Source organism: Taeniopygia guttata, chromosome 3, assembly GCF_048771995.1.
Source record: "Taeniopygia guttata chromosome 3, bTaeGut7.mat, whole genome shotgun sequence".
In the NCBI taxonomy this organism is placed as follows: Eukaryota; Metazoa; Chordata; class Aves; order Passeriformes; family Estrildidae; genus Taeniopygia; species Taeniopygia guttata.
Window position 1 is genome coordinate 23,321,562 of NC_133027.1, and position 22,216 is coordinate 23,343,777.

At 32.5% G+C, this 22,216-nt stretch overlaps 1 protein-coding gene across 2 annotated transcripts in view; it reads right to left on the minus strand.

Annotated features, from left to right (window-relative positions):
* Positions 1 to 22,216, minus strand: part of CSMD1 (CUB and Sushi multiple domains 1) — a 1,058,834-nt gene that overhangs the window by 12,213 nt on the left and 1,024,405 nt on the right. Inside the window, exons 57-68 of one of the 2 annotated variants that reach the window (XM_030269462.4) lie at positions 20,704 to 20,886; positions 18,372 to 18,548; positions 17,251 to 17,430; positions 15,779 to 15,952; positions 14,659 to 14,832; positions 12,214 to 12,287; positions 9,157 to 9,268; positions 7,916 to 8,095; positions 6,223 to 6,267; positions 2,226 to 2,387; positions 1,077 to 1,189; positions 214 to 301 (exon numbers count right to left, since the gene is read on the minus strand). In XM_030269462.4, coding sequence (XP_030125322.4) covers positions 214 to 301; positions 1,077 to 1,189; positions 2,226 to 2,387; positions 6,223 to 6,267; positions 7,916 to 8,095; positions 9,157 to 9,268; positions 12,214 to 12,287; positions 14,659 to 14,832; positions 15,779 to 15,952; positions 17,251 to 17,430; positions 18,372 to 18,548; positions 20,704 to 20,886 — 1,662 coding nt within the window. The remainder of the gene's footprint in view (positions 1 to 213; positions 302 to 1,076; positions 1,190 to 2,225; positions 2,388 to 6,222; positions 6,268 to 7,915; positions 8,096 to 9,156; positions 9,269 to 12,213; positions 12,288 to 14,658; positions 14,833 to 15,778; positions 15,953 to 17,250; positions 17,431 to 18,371; positions 18,549 to 20,703; positions 20,887 to 22,216) is intronic. The other variant, XM_030269463.4, reaches the window with a different exon arrangement.

The following is a 22,216-nucleotide window of genomic DNA, read 5'->3' on the forward strand; positions in this document are numbered from 1 at the left end:
TTGCTACACTAGAAAACCTGTGATAGTAATGTGCTAAGCAGAGTTAAATTAGGATTTGAACTGTATATTTCAAATATGCATATTTGGTTATGTTTTTAATAGGAGTAGTGTAAAATAAACATGCCTACTTCAACTAAATAGATGAATTCTTTGAATTCATTCTTGCAAGACCCCAAAAGATGATACATATTAAAGATCTATGAAAGCATGTACCTTGTCTTTGGAGCATAAATTTTCCGAAGTCTTTTCCATGTATATCACCTTGATAAGTAAAAACTCCTCTTTCAAGCCCTGAGGATACCTAGAATATGTTGAAACAGAAAAAAATATTGCTGAAATTAATAAATAATGTTTAGTCATTTTTTTGACTCAGACTAGATAATACAGAGTAGAGATTTTCACATTTAGCCTTTAAAATAGTGGTGAGTTTTCTATGCTTATACAATATTTATTAAGTCAAATATTTTATTTTATTTATTTGCAATGATATTAAACGAAGTTTCAAAATAACACCTGGAATGATTTAAAAATATCTAATGTATATTGTTGGGTTTTAAAATTCTTGAAATGCCATACTCATAATTGAATTAGTATACAGATATAGAAGTCTGATGAATTGTCAGATTTAAATCTATTTTCCATAGAAAGTATCATGAGGCAGAAAGAAGAAATGCAAAAATTAAAACCGAAATGCACTGAAATGTAAAAAGTAAAACACCACCTTCAAGATTAGGTGCACTTTTATTACAGTGAACTATTTACCAAACCAAAAAAGGACAATATTACTAAAGGAAAAATTCCCACTCCTATCTAAGGAAACAAGAAAAAACATGGCAAAATATGCTGATTCACTCCTCCTTCCCTTTCATAAGCTAAAAATTCTAATCGGAGTAAAGCAGATAGAAGTTTGTGTACATATTTTTGAAAGAGAATGGTAATCCAATCTCTACTCTGACATCCAAAGTGCTGGATTACACATTTGTAAGACAAAAAATTTGATACATTTATGTAGTTAATCACAAATTACTTCAGAATTTAATATCAACCATCTTTACCATGGCAACCTGGGTACTTACATAACCATCTAGCGCCCAGTTGTCGTTTTCATACTTGCTTACAAAAATGTCACTTGGTCCTTTAATTTGGAAAGCTTTCAAGAGCAAATGGGCTTCTTCCTTCTTGTAAACACCTATTAAAATAAAGGAGGCAAGACATACCTTTTAAAGAAATTTTCAACCCGTTTGTTCAAATATCTCTTAAAATCTAATTATATCACTTTAGAACTAAGAGTTTGTAGAAAACATTCTACAATAAAAGAATTTCATAATGTGAAAAAACCTCAAGATTTAAATGACTGTAATGGCTGGATCCTATTTAACTGATCTTTTGCCTCATCATACTTGATAAGAGTATGCAAAGATAGGTTTGTATTGTTTAATTTTATACAAAATAGGGCAAGAACAGTTGTATTTTTACACAGTATTTTGGGAATTCTGAATACAAATAGTACTCCTTTCCTGTAATTTCCTAGACCTGAAAAAAAATTGATTTTACTGACATCACAACAGGATATTGCTACAGAAGATATCAGTAATGCAGTAAAAGAAAATTCCTGTTTGTCAACCAACTACTGCAGTTCTCTCTGAACTCTTGACCTTAAAAATAGTGATAGTTGATAATGTGTTTTTCAATAGACCTGTGATGAAAGGCTAATTCTGAACTTCAGTTAGATTTGCAAAAAGGAATGCATAATGTTGATTATAAGGTATGCATAACTTACGATGTTATTTAATTATCTGTGCCTATATGATGCTATGCCATTATTAATACCACATTATTTTAAGGTAGATATTAATCAATATTGATTAATTGAGCTTTCCAGCTTTACAATTCTTAATATGCCTATATACACTTTCTCTGCCACTTCAGTAGTTCCTGCGACTTCAACACACCAAATGCTATCCAACAGTCTGAGATGAATAAACTCTACCTCGATATCTATTTGAAATATAACAGCTTAAATACATGGGTTGCTGCACATGAAGTGACAGAAGCCTGTGCAGACCATTTCATTAATACCTTTCCTTTTACAAAAGAAAATTATTTTTAGCAAAAATATAAATTTTTGTTTCATTTTCCATTTGAATGAAAATGCATAAAAACTGACCAGATTAAAAAAAAAAAAAAATTACAAGAACTTCTCTAACAGCAAATTCTGAACCTACCTGATAGTTTGAGCTGTATGTTGGATGCCTCAATGAATGTGGCGTTCACTTTGCTGCTTGTAGTATTGAACCAATCAACAGTGAGAGTAGCAGGCTGTCTTTTTCCTAAATATTCATAAAACCCTTTCCACAGTGAATTTATAAAAAACACATCTGAAGGAACTAAATAAAAGTGGGGTAGGGGGGAAAAGAGACAAAGGAAGAAGTAAACTACAATGAAATAACAATCTTTCCAGCCATACTTATGCTTGTAATTTTTTTAGACAAACAATTCACTGTTCTAATGAGGTATTATAGCAAAAATTAGAAAAACGATACAGACAATAAATCCAATAACCTTTCCACACAATTGCCTATAATATACTACACCTGTCCATTATGGTATATGTTCTCAAATAAGCTCACACTTTCTAGCTTGTGTGATTCAGTGAATGTCCTCAAGATTATGAAAGACAATGGACTTTTCCTCTAAAGCCCAGTACCTTTAAGGTATGAAGAAAAAAAACGATTATTCTGAAACCAGAGATTCCTGGAACTGAAACACTGTCTTAAGCCATCCCTTTTGTTTCATGGATCTATTGAAGCAGCACTGTGTGATTTTGAACTGAGTATCAAATGAATATTCAACTGAATTGACTGAATTTCTGGTACAGTTTTATCAGTCATTTTTAGACTTCAAAGTTTTTTTTTCCATACAATATTACTGCATCTATGAACACTGAAATTTTCAAAGAATGAAAATGTTTTTGATTTAAAATTAACTGCTGTTTCTCAGCAACTGCAGTTATAACTATCTGAAATAAAAATCCTACAAAATGAAGCTTGAATTATTGGAAGAAGTATATGCATTTAGATTATTTATTTGGTGATTGGTATCTTTCCTCTGCACAGAAAAAAAATTATTTAGGTATTAGATGTTGTATTTTAAATTGTTTAACTAAACACATCATAACTTGACAAAATGACATCCCTAGCAAGTATTAAAATTCACCCTTTACTATCCATGACCAGTACAAATGATACTTTCTAAATAACTAAAGACTGACATTAGGAGTGTTTCCACACTCTTCTAATTAAATTCTTAAATTAAACAATCACCTTTTTTTGCATTTTGTCAAACTCTGAGCAAATATAAAGGCAGTTTTCTTTACTGAAGGAAATTTAACAGTGCAGGTATTCTCTGTATCCATTTTTAAAAATTACATGAATATTTCCTCCTCTACCTAATCACTTATTGCAAAAAAGAAACCTGGGGCAATAATACTTTACATGCAAGACATCTGAAAATCAGAGGGCTGATAAGCTGTTGACTAAAGGATAAATAACTTCTTCCATGTTTTTTGATTTTAAGTTGTGCGAAAGTCACAAGCAAATGTTGAAGCTCAGTGTGGAATGATTTGAAAAAATCATCAGCATGTTATTGGTTGTATCACTGGATTCCAAATAAGCAGGGACCTATTAAATCCCTCTGAGTGTAACCTTGAGTGTATTCCACTTTGAATGGAATGAAGTGTTCCATTTCCAAAGTAAAAGTCAGTGGGTCTTTACACAAGGTTACCTCAACTTACTACCAAAAATCTGTAGCATTACATTTTAATTGGTATGTCACAGTTGTTAAAATTTGTATAACTTCTGCAAATATGTCGATTCTGTAAAGGGTATTTCAGACTCTTCTTCCTATGCATTTCTCATTTTTTGCTACCATAGTGACATAGCTAAATTTGAAATTTGGTATTCTAAAAATAAATATTACAATTATTTTTGTCTATATTTTTAATCAATATTGTGTCTGACATATCCCCATGAAGGTGAACATCTAGAATTAGTGGTATGAACCAGAGAGGTACTATATAAATCTTTTATAAAGGACACCATACTTTTATAAAGGACTCCATACTTTCACCACATTCCAGTATCTTCAGCACATAGTTTGTCTAACAACTCTATCAACAATAGCTGTTAAGCATTGCAAAATAGTACCACTGACTCAGAATTTACAGAATTTGCATTTGAAGATAACAGAATCAGTAAGGAAAAAAAATTGCATTACTGCTTCCCCAGCCATGTTTTTTTTAAAACGTTAAAACACAAGTGGTGCAGTCCCAGGGATGCTGTTTTGGAGAGGCGCTGAGACGATTGTGCTGAACACTTACAAAGTCCCACACCCTGTGAGCAAATGCAAAATGAGTAAAATGAACTGACTAATTGTATTCCAATACTGCACTGACTGCACTGATTGTTCTCAGGATGTGAAAATTGGGAAAATCTACGGCTACTCATTAAAACAGCTTCCTAACTATTTATTTGAAGACTATACAAAGCAGTGAGAACAGTGGAAACCAAACAGAGTAATATAGTTCTTAATTCTCACATGGATATTGTAAGAATTCTTTAGCTGCAGCTTATACTTAATCATGTAAAAATTTTTACTATTTGATGAAGATATTAACTCTGCCACAAAAGCCCCAAAAAAAAAAATGAACAAAAGAAACCCCAACAAACCAGTAAATATAACTTGCATTCATTTGTCTAAAGGTGAAAACCAGAACATGATTTTATTCTGTTACAGAAACTGTAGCTTACCAACATTAACTTAATTCTGTTCAAAATACAGGTAGCAGCAAATCAAATTGTATCAAAAGTCAACATAACAATGTAAAGAAAGTGTTTCAAAATACCTAATGTTCTATAACAAAAAGAATTAACAATTTTAAACCACATATTAATAGTGCAGAGCTGTTTTTTGAAAACAACTTAAAATGTTTTATTCTTAATAACTGTAATTTGTGACAGTTTCACTTTTCTGTTTACAATTATTGGCACTTTCAATAACAGCATTTAATTCTTTTTTAATAGCTTTTAAATAGTACTTATAAAAACTAGTTATAAAGGACATGATATTGTGTGAATTGATACTGGCTCTCTGCATAGTGAATATATTTAGAAAGTAGGATGACATTTTAATTTGTCATTGAAATTTCACTACCTGTGTGGTAGCAGATTAATACATAGCTTAGGTGTATGGTGAGGGGAAGCCTCCTAAAAACAAAGACTCTATATTAATTATAATGAATGAACACTATATCTGCTTTATTGTGAGTCTCAGAAGAACTCATTTATGGATTCACCTGACACTCACTAATAAACTCCTCAGGAAGGTTAATTATTAGCAGAAATACCTTTTTATCCCATCTACTCTACAGAGTCCCTCTGTGAATTGCCATGAGTGTGAACCATTAGTCTTATTTTCCCTGCAGCTTTGCTAAAAACCAAAATACAGAATTGCAAGCTCATTTATTTGGTGACAACTCTGCTTATTGTTGAAAAAGTTTATAAACAAAATTAGGACTTTCATTTTGTGAATGAGTATTTCTCAGATGCATTTGTCTATTTTGTCATTGGCAGGAGGAATAGGCTAACTGCATACATGTTCCTTAGGTGGCATAGAAAAGTAACAGTAATGTTTGCCTGCCTTGCTACGTGCCTGCTGGTCCACACTGTTATGGAAACCTTATCTTGGAGTACATGGAATGTTTATGTGAAATGATGGCCAAGAATATTTCAAAAACTGGTTTTGGGATGGGTTTTTTATACTTCTTACAGCACTTGCAATGTAGAGGGCTGAACTTTGACTGAAACTAATCCCTGCAATTGTAGTATACACTCATTATAAGGCTCTCCATTATAGCAATCTCTCTGATAAAAAACTACATCAGATCTGAAGTTTGCGTATATAAACATCTTTTGTCTGTTTGAGATTTTGTGTAATTTACAAAATTGGCACTATAGAGATTTTTAAAAAGTTCTTTGTGAAACAATCTCATTGACTAGGTTTCACATGTCACCTGTTATTATGCAAGACTTCAACATTTATATTCTTTGGAAATTAGTACCAAATATTTTACTAAAATATTGGAAATCGTTTTATTATCCATAGCAATCTTGTGTGTAAATCAACTTAATTTATTTAGATCTAAAGCTCTTCTTGTATACAAACCTGGAGTTTTAGTTATTGTTTCATTAACTTCTCTCACTCCTTTACCTACAAGTAAAAAGACAAATTATCATTTTCATGAACATATTTGTGTGGTTTTTGTATTTTTTTAAATAAAATGTTAAAACAATACCTGTTGGATGCAATCATCTTTTATCCAATAGAGTCACTTTTAAAATAGAAATAACTTGTCTTGAATACTTTACATGTTTGAATCTATCCACTTGCACAAAAATATCAGAAAATAATTTAGGGAAATAACATTTTTACTGTGGAAAGTTGTCTTGCTAGCTAAGTATCTCATACATTTCGGGCTAAAATGTTTATATCAGTCCCAGTGCTATAAAAGAGAGCCTTATAGAGGGGACAAATACTATATCTAATTATTAATAATAATATTTTAAATATAGTAAAAATTATGTTAGGAAAGACTGCATTTATGACACAAATCAGCAAGAGACAAAGAGCTGGATTCATATAACAGGATCAGATATCATGGGAAAGGGTCACAATTTTTGAATTAAAAGGGTACAATTTGCTATATTTCTGGTACACTCAGCAAAGTTATGTTCATTGATCCTTATCAAATTCTGGGCTCATTGTCTGGCACATTAGAAAGGATAGTGTCCCATTGGAAGACTTGGTCTTGCATATTGGAGTTTTTTTCCTCTTTAGGAGCAGAAATTCACTAATTAGACTGATCACATGCTCAGAGGGCACAAAAAGTGTAGTGTTGTCAATGAGAATTGTACCTAAAGATTGTAACCCAGTTTATAGAAATCTTTACTGAATTTTATCTTCAATAAATAAAATAGCAAAAAAAAACCCTCAAAAAGATAATTTTTCTCAAATTATTAATGATACAGTATCTATGAAAAATCATCCTTTAGACACACAGAATAAAGATAAATTCTGATATGTAGATCAAACAACAATGCTCAATCAAAAAAGTCTGCCCTTACATTAAAGAAAAATAAATATTGTTCAAATATCAAAATTATTCAGGACATTTTGATATATTAAAATAAAAAGTCATACTGCAAAAACTTTCCCATGGCAACTATTTTTCCTCTATTTATATTCTAAACATATTTTTATTTTATTTTTCTGAATTGAGAACTAATAGCCATGTTGATTTGCATGTGAAGAGCAAATTCAGACTTTATAACTATATACTTAGATTTACTCTAGAAAACTATATGAAAGTTACACTGATATAAAAGTGTATTATAGTGCAGAGATTTTTTCTTATTTTTTGTTCATTTTTATAACATTTCCTTAGACTAAAAGTATATCTGCATTAATGTAAAAGCTAGGATATTAAATAACTTTTCTTGTTCTTATAGAAAATCATATATTAAGTACCAAATAATTTAAATACTATTTAAAACTGTGACATAACAATAAGTGCAGTGAAAGTAGTACTTAATATTGTTTAAGTTGTGTTTGCTGTTTTTAAAGGTAAACATGTATGTGTTTCCATGCACTTGCACACCTTTTCCTCTTCCATGAATTCTAGATGTTATGTTCACTTTGACTTCTTCACCATTTCTTTCATAAAATAAAAGCTGTTGTTTTGATGTGAGTCATTAAATAGTAAGTTGAAAAAATTAATTCTACTAAATAAAACAAAAGTGTCAGGGAAAATTAATTCAAACCCAGTAGGATCCAAGAAATCACTTGAGTAATTACTTACTTTTACAAATAGGTGATTTTCCTGTCCATTTCATATCTGGTTTACATGTCCGATGCTCTGATCCACCAGCAAGAAAAAATCCTGGCTGACAGGTATACACCAAAGTATACCCTAAAGTAGGAAGGTCTATTGCTTTCACATCTACATGTGCCGGTGTTTCTGGCTGCCTGCAAGCATGAGCTGCAAAGGAGTGTTTACAGTTAGAAAACACAGTGGTAAGCAGTTTCCATAGAATTAGACAATAAAATTTGAAATAAATGCATGGCAACTCTGGATAGTTTTTAGCAATGTCAAGTAGCTATTGTAAAAGTAATACTCAGAGTGTATAGTTACATTATTGTGGGGTGGAAATGATACTATTGTGTAATTTTAAAGAATAAACCAAAATCAAATCATTCTAGGAATCAGAAAACAGCTAAAATGAGGGGAAGCACATGCCATTGTACATGATGCAATGACTGGTCCTGTGAATTGTTGTACTGTCACAGCTTCAAGAGTCACTTCCAATCTGTGTTCTGAAAATTAGAGTGGTTACTGTGATAAATAAATGCAATTCAATTGAAATAAAGGTTCCACAAGAATGTTTTGTCATAGGACATTGACTATAACAGATTTGGTTACTCAATATACTTCTTTCTTTGTACCACATGGCATTCATTTATAACAACCCAAAGATAATTTAAAACAGGATAAGAATCTCAGGTCATTGTAATGAATTACTTTTAGCTTAGGTCAGTGTATTTTAATACAACAGTTATTTGATGTCCTCCAACTCACATAGAGCTATAAGTAATTTGCATAACCATGCAGAGCCCAGAAAAGATGGGTTTTGCTGAGTTCTAGCTTATGATTCAAAAAATTCTAGGCAAAAATATAGTTCCATGCATATTTCAGGTCACCTTCCATTTTTTATTAATCCACTACACGCACAAAAATATTTCTAGCTTATTTAAAGTAGCTAATGCAGTAGGTTGACTATAATGGATTTTTTGAGTAAAAATGATAGAATTATTGTCAACTTCATTTAAAAAATCTGAAAAATCTTTCTACAAATTAATACCCTAAATATATCTTTGGTCTTTGAATAGGGAAGAACAACAAATAAAACATTTAAAAATATGTTTTAAATAAAATTACACATCCCTGTAGCAAATAATTTTTCATGAATTTCCATATGTATCACTTTGTAACTCTTAAAATTGCACACTGTTCTGAGTTGTTAGAATAGAAACCAGACTTACGAATGCATTCGGATTGTATGCCACTCCAAGTTAGGTTAGCAAGACAAGAACGAGTGGTAGATCCCTGAATATGATAACCTTTTCTGCATCTGAAATAGACTGTGCTCCCAACCTAAGGATCAAACCAGAATGTTAGACAGAAGAAGGATCCATCATGTGGAGTCAGGTATCAAGACAGTGATAAGTTAATACAGTTTTTTTCAAAAATAAAAATGTCTACTTTTTACAGTTTCTAGAGTTATACATTTTTTTTAATGTGATGAAATAGTTGAGTAATTGATTCTTGCATGATACTATTTAAAAGCAATATGAGGAAAAATTCTTTTCGCATGGAAAAGAATGATATTCATACATTTCTGCTGATTAGTTTTTCAGTGTGAGAGAAGCAAATTAAATGCCTGAGATACTTCTCTTTCCTGTATATCACTGCATATAGACCATAAAGTCAATTTTGAAAGGCTTTTCGTAGTGTGATTTCATTAAGTATGGGGTTTTTTAGAATAAAAAAAAAAAACGAAAAAATAAAACTATGAAGAACTGTTTCATCTACAAATACATTCACTAGAGAAAACTCCAGGTGAAAACCTCTTACACTGCATTTATTACTATCAAGTTTTATTTGAGATGTTCAACTAGCATAGTGAAATAATGGAAAGCCTTCCTATGGTCAAATATGATATGACCTTTCTCAAAAGAAAATGTAAAATAACTGAGAAAATGCTCTTTAGATTTCAATTCAGAATAGAAATGCATGAAAACTACATACAGAATTGCAGGTGAGAAAAATTTTCTTAAGAGATGAGAAAGAGATTGTGTGAAGAGTTCTACTAAAATGAACTTATTGTAGGTACTGACAAAAGTAACAAAAATGTAACTCCAGGCCAAGTTATTTAATGATACTGGGCTAATCAATAAAGCATTACTATTGTTTTGGATAAAAAAAAATCTTGGCAATAATAAGGAAATAAATAAATGAATTAGACAAAATTGACATTATTGGAAATTATATTACTTTAATTAAATAACATATCACACAGACAAGTTGCAAATGAGTAGTGATCAATGTGTATTAGTAAGAGCCTGCAGTTTTAGAAAGGCAGATAGCTCTGCACTGCAAATGCCATAGAAGGACTTCAATGGAAATTAAAAATTAGCATCTTCAAAAGTAGCTACCTACTATCTATACACTTAATTATATAAAACCTGTTATCATGACAGATGTTGAGCAAATGCACACCATTTCTCCCAGAAGTAGCTTGGGAAAATCACTGGTGTTTTTAAAAGTTATATTAGTGATATGACTTTGTAGGCTTATGTCTTTCTAATGATTTTTAAACATATTATTCTCTCTATTCTGTCAAGGACATGCAGTATGTCTTTCATAGAGAGTAGAACAGTGTGTAGCTAGTCTTGAGTCTAAGTCATCTTAGTTGTGCCAATTCTGCTATCTGTCAGTAATAACAAGATGAAAATCTTTTCTCAGAGCTCCAAAAGACCAAGCAAAAAGTGACATAGGTTCAAGGTTTTATATTTTTTATACTGCTTTTTCATTTTACTGGTAAAAGTTAAAATGAAAGCAGCACACTCTTTGTATAGTACTTGGATGAAAAACACTGGGGGCATTTCTAAGTCACAGTGTAGAGAAGCACAAAAGGCAAAGAATAAACGGGGCAAGACAGGATGCTGGTAGACTGGAAAACCCTACAAAGATCTGCTGCCTGTTATCACACTGTTCTATAATGAGGAAAGACTGCTGAAAAGTGTTTTATAAAAGCATGGCTATGTAATACAAAAGGAAGCCCACAAATGATGTATGAAAAACCCCAAAACAATCTAGTTCTGTAGCCACTAGAGAGAAGTCTGCATGTTGTGGTACAAGACAGCACTCTGAGAATGAACAGATACTGGAGAAAGACTTAATGCACAACAGAGGAAGAAATACTATGGCCTCTAGAGGTGAATGGGAAGAGAAGATCAGGCAGATAAAAGGGGGAGAAAAAAGAAAACAGCCCCCTGTTAAAATTAGATTCAAAGACTGGAGTTGTTTTTAAAGAGAAAATGGGGACAGGTACAGAATCAAGATGAGACATCAGAAAGGCAACTGCACCTTATTACTGGAAGCAGAACTGCCTTGGGTAAGGCCACAAGATGTGGCTTGGGGAGAAGTGCCTCAGTATCTGTGAGCCAGGCAGGAGCAGAAGGTGAATAAAAGAGCTGACAGCCACAGTAACAAAAGACAGAAAAATTGCAGGAGAGAGAGAGTAACAAGAGGAACTTAGAGAAAGGACATTTTGGAAAACAGTTCTACTAATTTGGTCGCAATGGCACACTGCCCAAGGCTCAGAAATAAGCAGCAAACCCAAAATGAACTTATTTTAAATTTCAGTCACACATATTTAAACCTGAAAGATCTATCCACAGAAAGTTTATCAGTCTATATAATGACTTGGTCATTGTCATTGTTGCATGTACGGTTATTTCCTCAGTCACTTTTCTGCCTCTCGCTTGTTAAACTAAAAACCTGTGAGGAATTTGAAAATTATAGAAAGGATATTCATCACAGAAAACCTGGATACAACACAGAATAATTTTATCTTCTCTGACTGAATAAAATATAACATGAATTTATAATTTACTAAAGCCACTTGCTGACTTTTTTGTCAAGGACTATATGGCCTTTGAATCACACAGGTCTTTGGTTGTTAGGAATTTACTGACTATTCATCAATGTATGAAGGAATTATTATCATAAAACAAGGTAATTATATTATGTCATATCATATTAAGTAATCGATTTAAAAATAGCTTTCCCTACTGAAGTCTCCTAAAGTATTGAAAGCATGATATATTACAGGGTTAGAAGTTCTTCCTTTAAGCTGAATGTTTTAAAAAAAGCTTGGCATGAAGAATGAGTTTTTATGAAAAAGAGGGTGGAAATTTCTCAAGGTTTGCATCAGACATTTAAGAACACAGATAATTTTTCTCATTAAATTTCTTATGTAATTATTAAATACATTTCCATTTTAGAAAGCTAATAAATAATAATTTTAAAATTACCTCATAACCTCTGGAACTGTTTTGTATTCCAAAATGTGGAGTGCCAGGGTCTGTACATGTATTGTGAGCTGGATCTAATGCAAAGTGTGAAACACAACACATATTATTATGGTATGAAAAAAATACTCTAAAATTGTTTGCAAAGATTAAATAATTTCATCAAAGTCTAGTGATGACAAAAATTCAATTTTTAATTAAATGTGTGTTTTTATATATATATTACATTAGTATTGCCAACTAAATTACCAGGTAAATCATAGTGATTTGTTTCAGCACATTATCATTTTTTTTAAAGGTTTTTGCTGGTATTTCTCGTAGTGCAGACTTTACACTTAGGGTTGCATTAATTTTTAGCAACCTTATCCTTTTAAATCTCTTTGAATCCATAATATATTTCACTATTCACAATGCAAATGGAATACATAGAGAAATCTCTAGAAATCTTTATATTTTGTTTATTTCAAATGAACAGCGTAATGATAAGTAGTTCTAAAAAAAACACTCCCAAAATAAAAAAACCTCCTCAAACCCAAAAAAATCCCACAAACTAAAAACCCCAAACACATAATCAGCCTGCTTTCTTATAGCAAGGAAATGCTTTTTATTTTTGTATAGGCTTTTTTTTCTATGCCACAAAAAAATAAAGTTTCTAATGGAGCACCACCTCAGTTGTTGCTGGAGAATAAAATTCCTCCCATGAAAAAAGCACATGCCAACAGATTAAAACAAATGCTTCTGTTTAATGAGAGCAATAAAAGCAGCCTGGAGCTATTCCTTCGTTCAGTAATGCCCATGTTCTGGTGGTGGCTTTGGAGTTGTCCAGTGAAATCCACCAGTTAGACAGCACAGAGCTCCATCCAGTGGATTTTTCTGTAGTATGTGATTCTCCCTTGGCAACTGAGTCTGCTGTGTGCTGACACTGAATTATGAAGAACACATCTTGTGACTATACTTCATCCGTAACCACTTTTAGTTTTCTGTAGAGCAAAAAATGGACTTATCATTTACAATAATGTGATATTTCATTTCACTCTTGGCCAACTCCCATTTTCAATACTGACCATCAGCAGAGCATAAAAATTCAACTGGACTGAAACTTGCCAAAGGCTTCAAAAGTTAGGTGGATGTTGACCTAAAGTGTAAAAATGAAAAGCAAACATGCTCCTGATCTTGAGATGCTTGAACAGCTCCGGAACTTTTTAAAAATTATCAACAGCTGGAATTCTATTTCTAATAATAGACATGAAACTGAATTGAATTTTTCAGATAGGTCTCATCTGAACAACCCAAAGCAAGACTTCACAAAGGAAACCAATGCCACCCAGGAACAGAAAAGCTCCCACTATATGTTTTTATCATATCACGTCTAGTCCTAGATAGTTTTCACCATTCTTAATCTTCAAATTGCTTAGAAATTTTATCTGTAAATATGTTAGGTGATCCTTTTACAGTAACATAAAACTATGATGTAAGAAAAACTTGTTTCTTTGATGCACTACTTTCCATGTGCTTCTATATTAAACTATATAAAATATAAATAGAAATGTGATTATTACATTTCCAAAATTAATTCTTTGCATCAGACTTGAAAATTAGCTTTTTCTAAGCCTTCTTGCCTCTATAGCAAAATATACCTATAAGATGATTGCCCATTTTGCAAAAACTATGGAGAGAAGTTTCTAATTAATACAAAGTAGTTCTGTTGACTCTTATGTCTTCATTTAAAAATACAAGCTGCTTTCAATAATCATGATTACAACCTTTTTTCAGAGTGCCCAGCTCTTTCACACAGCCAATATCTCAGTCATGACAAAATATATAAACAGCCTACAAACACATATATTTGTTTAGAAATATCAAAGAGAATTTTTTTATTATAAAACTAAACCAATTTTCTCTAGCAAGTCACCCCAAGTGGGATCAAAATCTGATTTCAGTGGGAGTTATAGGTGTCAATCTGATTGATATAACATGCTAAAAGCCTACCAGCTGCACAACAGTCAATGAGAAACAGAGTATTTGGGAATTAATCAGAATTTCAAAAGATCAGAGATGTACAAGCCATGTTCACAAAGTTGAAAACACTTTGATTTAGGATTGATAAGTGCCTTTAACTCTCCAGTGACAAAATCTGTTTTTTAATCTGCTAAAGTCTTCTGCATATCCAAGAGATTCTAAAAACAGATAGAACAAATGTATGCACTTGCACTTATTGATGTTCTGCATTTCCAGCAAACAAACAACCATGTAAATATACAAATAACTTCATATGTGATTGTGTTTATCCTGTAGTATTTGTACTCAAAATGGAACCTTATTAAACTAGTTATTTTTATATTACATAGATCTTTTCTATACTTGGATAGCTAATTGCTAGATTTATGATAGCGTAATAGTTTATCAAGAATATTCTCAGTAGAACATGCATTAGGAGTAGTTTATTACCAATGCATGTTGGCTGAATTCCACTCCAAGTACCATCTGCTTGACAGAATCTTCTTGAGGAGCCTATCAGAATAAAAGGAGGTCTGCATTGGAAGCTAACTTCAGATCTGTAGGTGAAACTTTTTCCATTGAGGTGGCCTTCTGCTGGAGTACCAGGATCACCACAAAACACAGCTGATACATAAAAATGAAAATAAAAAAAAAGGTATTAAAATCTGCACATGCTTTTTTACCTGAAGTATTCTACATTGTTTTATGTGCAAGGCAGGCATACTGGATATGAGTGCAAATGCTAAATTCATTTATCTGTGTAGGACTGTAGATCTCCTAAATTCTTGACAGCAATTTAAAATAAATTGTCACTGTTATAGCTATTATAAGCATAGAAGTTAACCTGAAAAAATAGAGTTTTTAAGTGAGACACCTCAATATTTATTAGATTTGATTAACAAAATAATCGCAAAGTAGACAATGCTATAAGGCAATGCTTAAAAATAAAACCATTTTTTCACATTTGACACACTCAAATGAGTAGTTTGGAAATTTTTGCCTTAATTATATAAAAGGAAAAATGTTTATCAGGGTCTTAACAAGATTTCAAGCACTCAAAGAGCTGAGTTGACAGATTTAGAAAATACTGAAAAATAAATACAAGCAAGATATGAGGGCATGTACTCGCCTCCAGAAAGAACAAATTGCTTAGAAAAGCTATGAACTACGAGCTTAAGGGTTAGCATCCTTGTTTTCACCTATTAATGGAAAATGGGAAGGAAAAAAAAAGGAAAAGTGTAAGGGAATATTTCAGTCATGCTCACCACAAGTGAAATTCAGAACATCCAATAGGATTACCAGTAAGGCAAATGGTGATGGGTGCAATTAGGTAACAAGAGATGCAGGTGACTTTTGGGGGAAGGAAGAAGACTGTGACCTTTAATGGGCACAGCCACTCAAATTTCATAACAAGGTCAGTTTTTTGGTACAAGGAAGGAGAATCCTGCTGTAATTCATATATTACCTGATGTAGCTGAGTCCTTTTTAAATTGTGATTCTGTGACTGTAGCCCAAGACACCTGGATGTAGCTTTGGTGAAGCCCAATACAACTGTACCCTGAAAACTTACGCAAACATTGTGGGATGTCTCCCCGCCAAACTCCTCGCCCTTCGCAGGAGAGAATAGCTGTGTTGGACAGCTGGTAGCCTTCTGCACAGCTGTAACTCACACTAGCACCCCAGCGATAATCAGATCCTTCCACTTTCCCATACTGCACTGTGGGAGGAGGGCCACAAGTAATAGCTGCGTCAGAAAAGAAAAGTTACAATTTCAATTTTTAGGAATATGTAATATAATATGCACTCAGACATTTGAATCTAAAACAAAGGTATTTCAGACTATTGTTCCAACAAAGCATGTTGACAAAGTGACCTGTAATAGAGAGAAAACTAATTTAAAAACCAAAACAAAGGCTCTGGATTAGGAAGTGTTTGAGACCTAGGTTGCTAGAAGCCCAAAGAGTATATAGCTACCTAGTTTTGTATGTTTTCCCTACATATTCATTACTGAATTTTTTTGGCAATAGGTTACTAGCTAGGTAAAGGTTTTCAATAAACATTATTTCTTTCAATAAATAAGTTTTTATGATTCTGAATTTCTAAATATTTGCATTTTCTTTTAAACTAATTTTGCAGCACTATTTAATGTGACTGTTCATTTACCTGCTCATTTTCTAAGGCTTTCCAAACACAATGGTAATTAATTTTATTGGTAATTAGGGGCAAAGAAATTATTCTGATGTTTTCCATCTTCTGATAAGAGTGCCTAAAATGATGAAATCTGGAATGTCCACATTTACATTTCCATATAATTTCTTTCAACAAAGACCACAACCATAAAATCACTCAGGCAGTAATTCTGATGACAGAAAAATGCAGTCAGTTGAATACAAATGCCAAAATTTAATTAGTAGGCTAGACTTAGCTATCACAGTGAAGTGGTGTTAGGTGAGTCGGCAGCCTAGATCTTTTATGAGCAGAAGATGCCCTAGGCTGTTAAATTTACTCCCTGGGCTGCTGAAGTTGTTTTAACAATTTTCACCAGGCTGCCTTATTTGTGTTTCAGCCTCATCTCCACTATGACCTTACTGCTAGCACTTGTAATTAGCTATTTGTGAAGCATGTTTTTGGCTGTTTATGATGACTATACCACTGCAACAAGGAAATTTTTTACAGAAAGGTTGGTTTGCAGAATCCTGTTACAGAATTTTGTCTATCTAATCCAAGAGAAATGGGCCAAAAAAGAAAATGGGCACTACATGCATTTTTTTAATTTGAGCACTCTGGCAATCTGTTGCAGAGTGATTTCCCACTTTAGTCAATAATGTCACTATTTTGACTACTATTCTACCACAGCATATGTGCAAAATAAATATAAATTCTACAGAAATACTTATCTAAATATTTTAGTTGCATTTGGAACAGTAATTGTTCTAGAGAATATTTTGATTTTTGTTTTTATAAAGATACCAGTTAGTGAATATCACGTATGTGTCCAAACAGGACTTGTAAACTATTAAATTCAAAAGCTCAAAAGCTCACCTTTGCAAATTGGTTTACTCTGATTCCAAGTGCTGTCTTTTACACAACGCATGGTAGATGAACTTGCAGGTTCCATCAGATAGCCTGGATTGCACTGATAGCTGACTGTCTTATTAAACGTAAAATCATTTCCAAACTGAATGCCATTTGCTAATGCACCTGGATCCCCACAGTTAATCACTAGTGAGGAAAAGAAAAAAGGATTTTTTTGAAATAAAGATATAACCATACATACCTAATGTCCTTTCTTTTAGTTTACAATACAAGAAAAAATTTTGTTTCTGTCAAGAAAAGTTATCTTTCCGAGGCATTTCAATAGTATGGACCAAATATCATTTTCCTTTAACACAGTAGCCTCATCTGGCATGCTCCACAGCTCCTCTAGACTGTGGGTGGTAGTTTTGACAGGACGTTTTCTACCTTCATACTGAGATCTTTGTCACATCAAGCCTGAAGTTGATGGTGAAATGCAATTCCAGAAGAGTTAAGAAATGCCTCTTTTTTTCCCCTTTTATATATTTATTTTCTTTTGTGTTTATGTGTGTATGATGTCCTGTGAGTTTGGCTTTGTCAAGTGAAGCTGCTAGCCCTGCTTGCCTTGTAGCATTCCTCTGGTCCCTGATCACCTAATCTGATGGAATAGTCCAGTCTTGCTGCTCCCTGATTCTTGGTCACTAGCAGAATGGTGATTGATCAATTTTGACTCATTTGGCTTACAATAAAAACTGGCACAGTAATGTATCCAATTTCACAAAATTTGATTTTGAGCTACCAGAACTTCCTCCTCTAAGCATAAGCCACAAGGAAAAAATGCTAAAGGAAACTCTAAAAAAACAGCTAAATACATTATTCTAAAAAATATTAATATAATCAAATTGACATTTCTGATGTAAACAAATACAATAAAGTTACCTATGTAGCCATCTTAAGAAGATAGTTCTGGAAGCATCTAGCATGTATTATAAGGGCATGTACCTTTAGATATATAAAAATATTCATGTATTAAATACAGGAATGTGGAAAAATGTGTTATTTTATCTATCAAAAAAAAAAAAAATTCAGTAGGAAGGCTGAATGACTTACTATGTAAAAGCTTTAGGGGAAGAAAATTTGTTTCTGACCTGTGCAGTCTGGAGCAGTGCCAGTCCATGTCCCATTAGCAGTACAATGTCTAGTAGTTAGCCCTGAAGTTTTGTAGCCTTCCCAGCAGGCATAAATGACTGAGCTGGAGAATAATATTCCATCAGTGTATATTATCATACCATTGGCTGGTGTGCCAGGGTTCCCACAAGATACAGCTGCAAAGAGAATTAAAAAAAAAAAAATTATTTTGAGGATAGGTCACTAACTCGGATGAAATAAAAGGAAAAGAACAACTAGGTTAATAGGTCATCTTTGAAAACACCTATAGCAAGTTTTACTGAGAAACTATGTAAATTCTCTTTGGTAATATTATTACTTGCATTTGGGTTTTTTTTTTTTTTTTTTTTTCAATTCCTGTTTCAGATAGCTTGCTCTTCTTGTTCTACTCCACCCAATATAGTCACTGGTGCAAATAAAGGTCATTCAGGACTTTCTGACAGACCTATACCTCTGGTTTGCCTCTTGGCACATTTTTATATTCTCTTCCAGTCTTCTGGTATCTCCTTTTTCAATTGTAAAAATGCATAAATAGTAAATTGTGACCCTCTTGGTGATTTATTTTTTGAATCAAGAAAAGAACAGATATTCTGTATTTGCCTCCATATCTTTTGGGCATCTATATCAATTCTTTAGGGCAATAATTATATTTCAGCTTCATATGTCCAAGATTTGACAGCGACTTAACTTGATTACTTTGATTACGTGTTGGGGTTTTTTGGAAGGTGAGGTTGTTTTTTCTCCCAGTGGAGCTACCAATCATTAAAAAAAATTTGAGTTTTTGTCTTGAGTTTTCCTAGCAACTTTTCTATCAACTCCAATGTTTTGAGACTCCCACGTAGAGTACTGCATCCATCTCTGGGGTTCCCAGCAGAAGAAAGACTTGGACCTGCTGCATGTGCACCTGCTGGATAGCACCCAACATATTACTTATAACCTAATAATTAAAATATATGTTAGGTTTTGTGATTAAAACAAATATGATTTTCCAATTAAAAATTTGTCTACCATTTATGTTTGGAATAATACCTTATTTCTTTTTTAAAATCACTTTTTAATTATTTTTTAATTTAAAAGTTTCAAAGAGTGAAGAGAAAAATTCAACAGGTTGTAATTTGAATGAATCAGTAGATGTTCTTCTTCTAATCTCATTGCTACTTAGAATAAATAGAAAACAATTGAAGGACTATAGAAAAATGGAATAAAAAGGCTTTTTTCTTGTTTTTATTTTTTTTTTCTGAAAAGACAAGGTTGAAGCAAACACTATGATTAAAGCTGGAAAAAAAGCAGCATTTAAAACACTGATAATTGCCACTGACTTCTGCTGTCCTACTATACCTAATGTCTTCATGTAAGGGAAGTAGCAAGGATACTGCAAAACTTCAGTTTTCAGCTGAAAATACTGATCCAGTGCCCACTTCCATTTTTATACAGTTATGATGCTATCTGCACTGACAGAAGATTAGTCTGTGCTGAAGAATACTGCAAAAGAATAATTGTTCTCAGAAAAAAAGTGTAGGTAAAAAAAAAATTGCAATAAATATTTTGTTCTATCTTCCATTTTATCAGGTAGTTTAGGAGACAACAGATACTATAGGCTCTATTAACTCTGATGACTTAGATAAAGCAATTTTTCAAGCCTTCTCAGAAAATGAGAAGTCATTATAAAACTGAATTTAAAGTTTTCTATTACTCCTTCCCAATTTTAACTGCACAAAAAATGTAAACATTCTTTATTATGTTTTTATCTTATTTTATAATGTGATTTCAGAAATATTTTATTGCATTTATTTTGAAAGAGGCAGCATAAAAATACTTTGTTAGAAAATAGTCTAACTTCCATTGAGAAATATGCACTGATTTATTAATTTATACTTAACTTATATATTTATTTATACAACTTTATTTTACCCTTATTCAGTCCCTGATGCATAGACATTACGTAGAAAGAGAAGATGAAAGTATTTTATTATTACAAAACAGATGACAGATTTATTTATCACTCCATTTTCACATATTCAATCAAAAGCATTTGTTTGACATTTAACTCAGGTGTCTATTATTTATTTTCAGGCTAATTATTTTTTAACTAAAATTATTCTCTCACAAACTTCTTATAAATATATATTCCAAAACTCTAGCAGTTTGGATTTAAGTTTTTAAGCAAAATACAAACTGCTTGTAAACATTTATCACCTTTCTGCAGGATGTTATGAAAGCATATTTCTGCCTAACAAAATTCTTCAATCAAAGAATAAAAAGGCATTTGGAAGTGTGTCAGTAGTGTCAAAATGCCAATGCATCAACTCCTACCTTCACACACAGGCTGCACACCTGACCAGGACCCGTTGAGCAAGCACGTGCGCTCTGCAGACCCGCGCAGCTGATAACCCATTTCGCAGGAGAAACGTAGCAGACTTTTTGTTTTGAATTCATCCCCTAGTCTAGACCCGTGAGCTGGTACTCCTGGATCATCACAAAAACCAGGATTATTTCCTGCAAAACACAACAGAGCACAATAATTGGCAGGGACATTATGTGCAAATGTAGTGGCAGTGAAACTACTCTCTTGTGAATAGAGCCACTGCATTGTTTCTATTACAATCAATCCATTTTTTCAGTATTATGGTGTGAAAATAAAGTCAAAGAAGAAAATACGCATCTTTTTACCCTACTTCTTCTCTCAGACAAATACAGTCCTATACCCAGAAAGTAATAAAATAAAGCTAAAAGATAACTGAGAACATGGGAACCACCCCTGTCACTTTTTATCAATTCAATAAATCTGTTGCTTTTTAATAAAATTCTATTTTCTACTCATTGTGTTTTATTGTTTAACTTCTAGTGACACCTTCTAATAACAAGAATTAAACAACAGCAAGAGTGAGGAGAATCATATCCAAATTTTTAGGAAATCCATTTGAAATATCTATATCTACAGAAAATACTCCTGTCTGTTTGTGTCAGTCAAGAATGAAAATATCTCATATTTATCCTTATCCTCTAAATTTCTTGCAAATATTGGTTACAAATTTAGAGGAGAAAGAACGTGTTGCAAGACAGAGCTCTCAAAGACGTCCTCATCAGTCTGATTAATCAGTCAAGTGTTTTATCACATAAAGCAGCTGCTACAGGAGATACTATACAAGATGGTTAAGGAAGCATGGTCTCAGTATCAACCATTTATTATACATTTTGGTATAAAACTATATATCTCCTAAATACTTCTGTGTCTACATTGCAGTTAACCACAGTATTATCCTTTGTTCTCCACTTTTGAATTATATGTCTAAACTCAAATTCTATTGAAACTATAGGTTTTGGTTTTGGGCTTTGATTTTATGTTTGGGTTTGTTTTTTATTTTTCAAAATTCATATAAATACTTGAATAGTTTGAAGTCTGTATTTCTTAAATGGGTTTTTCTTCATAGGCACCACTCTCATACAAAAGATAAAATCCTAACAAAGAAAAGAATACCAAATTTTTGAGAAAACTCAAATAGGTCGTTTAGAAATTAAAATTTTCTTATGTCAGAAAGCACATAGTTTTAATAATGGCAAGTAAGAGTGGATACAATCATGATTTCACATAAAAGGAGGCCAAAACAATTCCTGAATTAAAAACTAACCTGTGGGTTTTGATTGTGTTCACCTTGTTTAGTACTAGGTTCTTCTAGAATAGATTGTGCTTGTCAGACTGCCCTACAGCATTTGGACCTAGATTTCCTGGTATAAATACATGCTTGCAAACAGTGAGTGTCTAAAGTCAGCTGGTATATTCTGTCTGTGTACAATAAAACTCACTCTCCAAAATACAGTGTCTGCC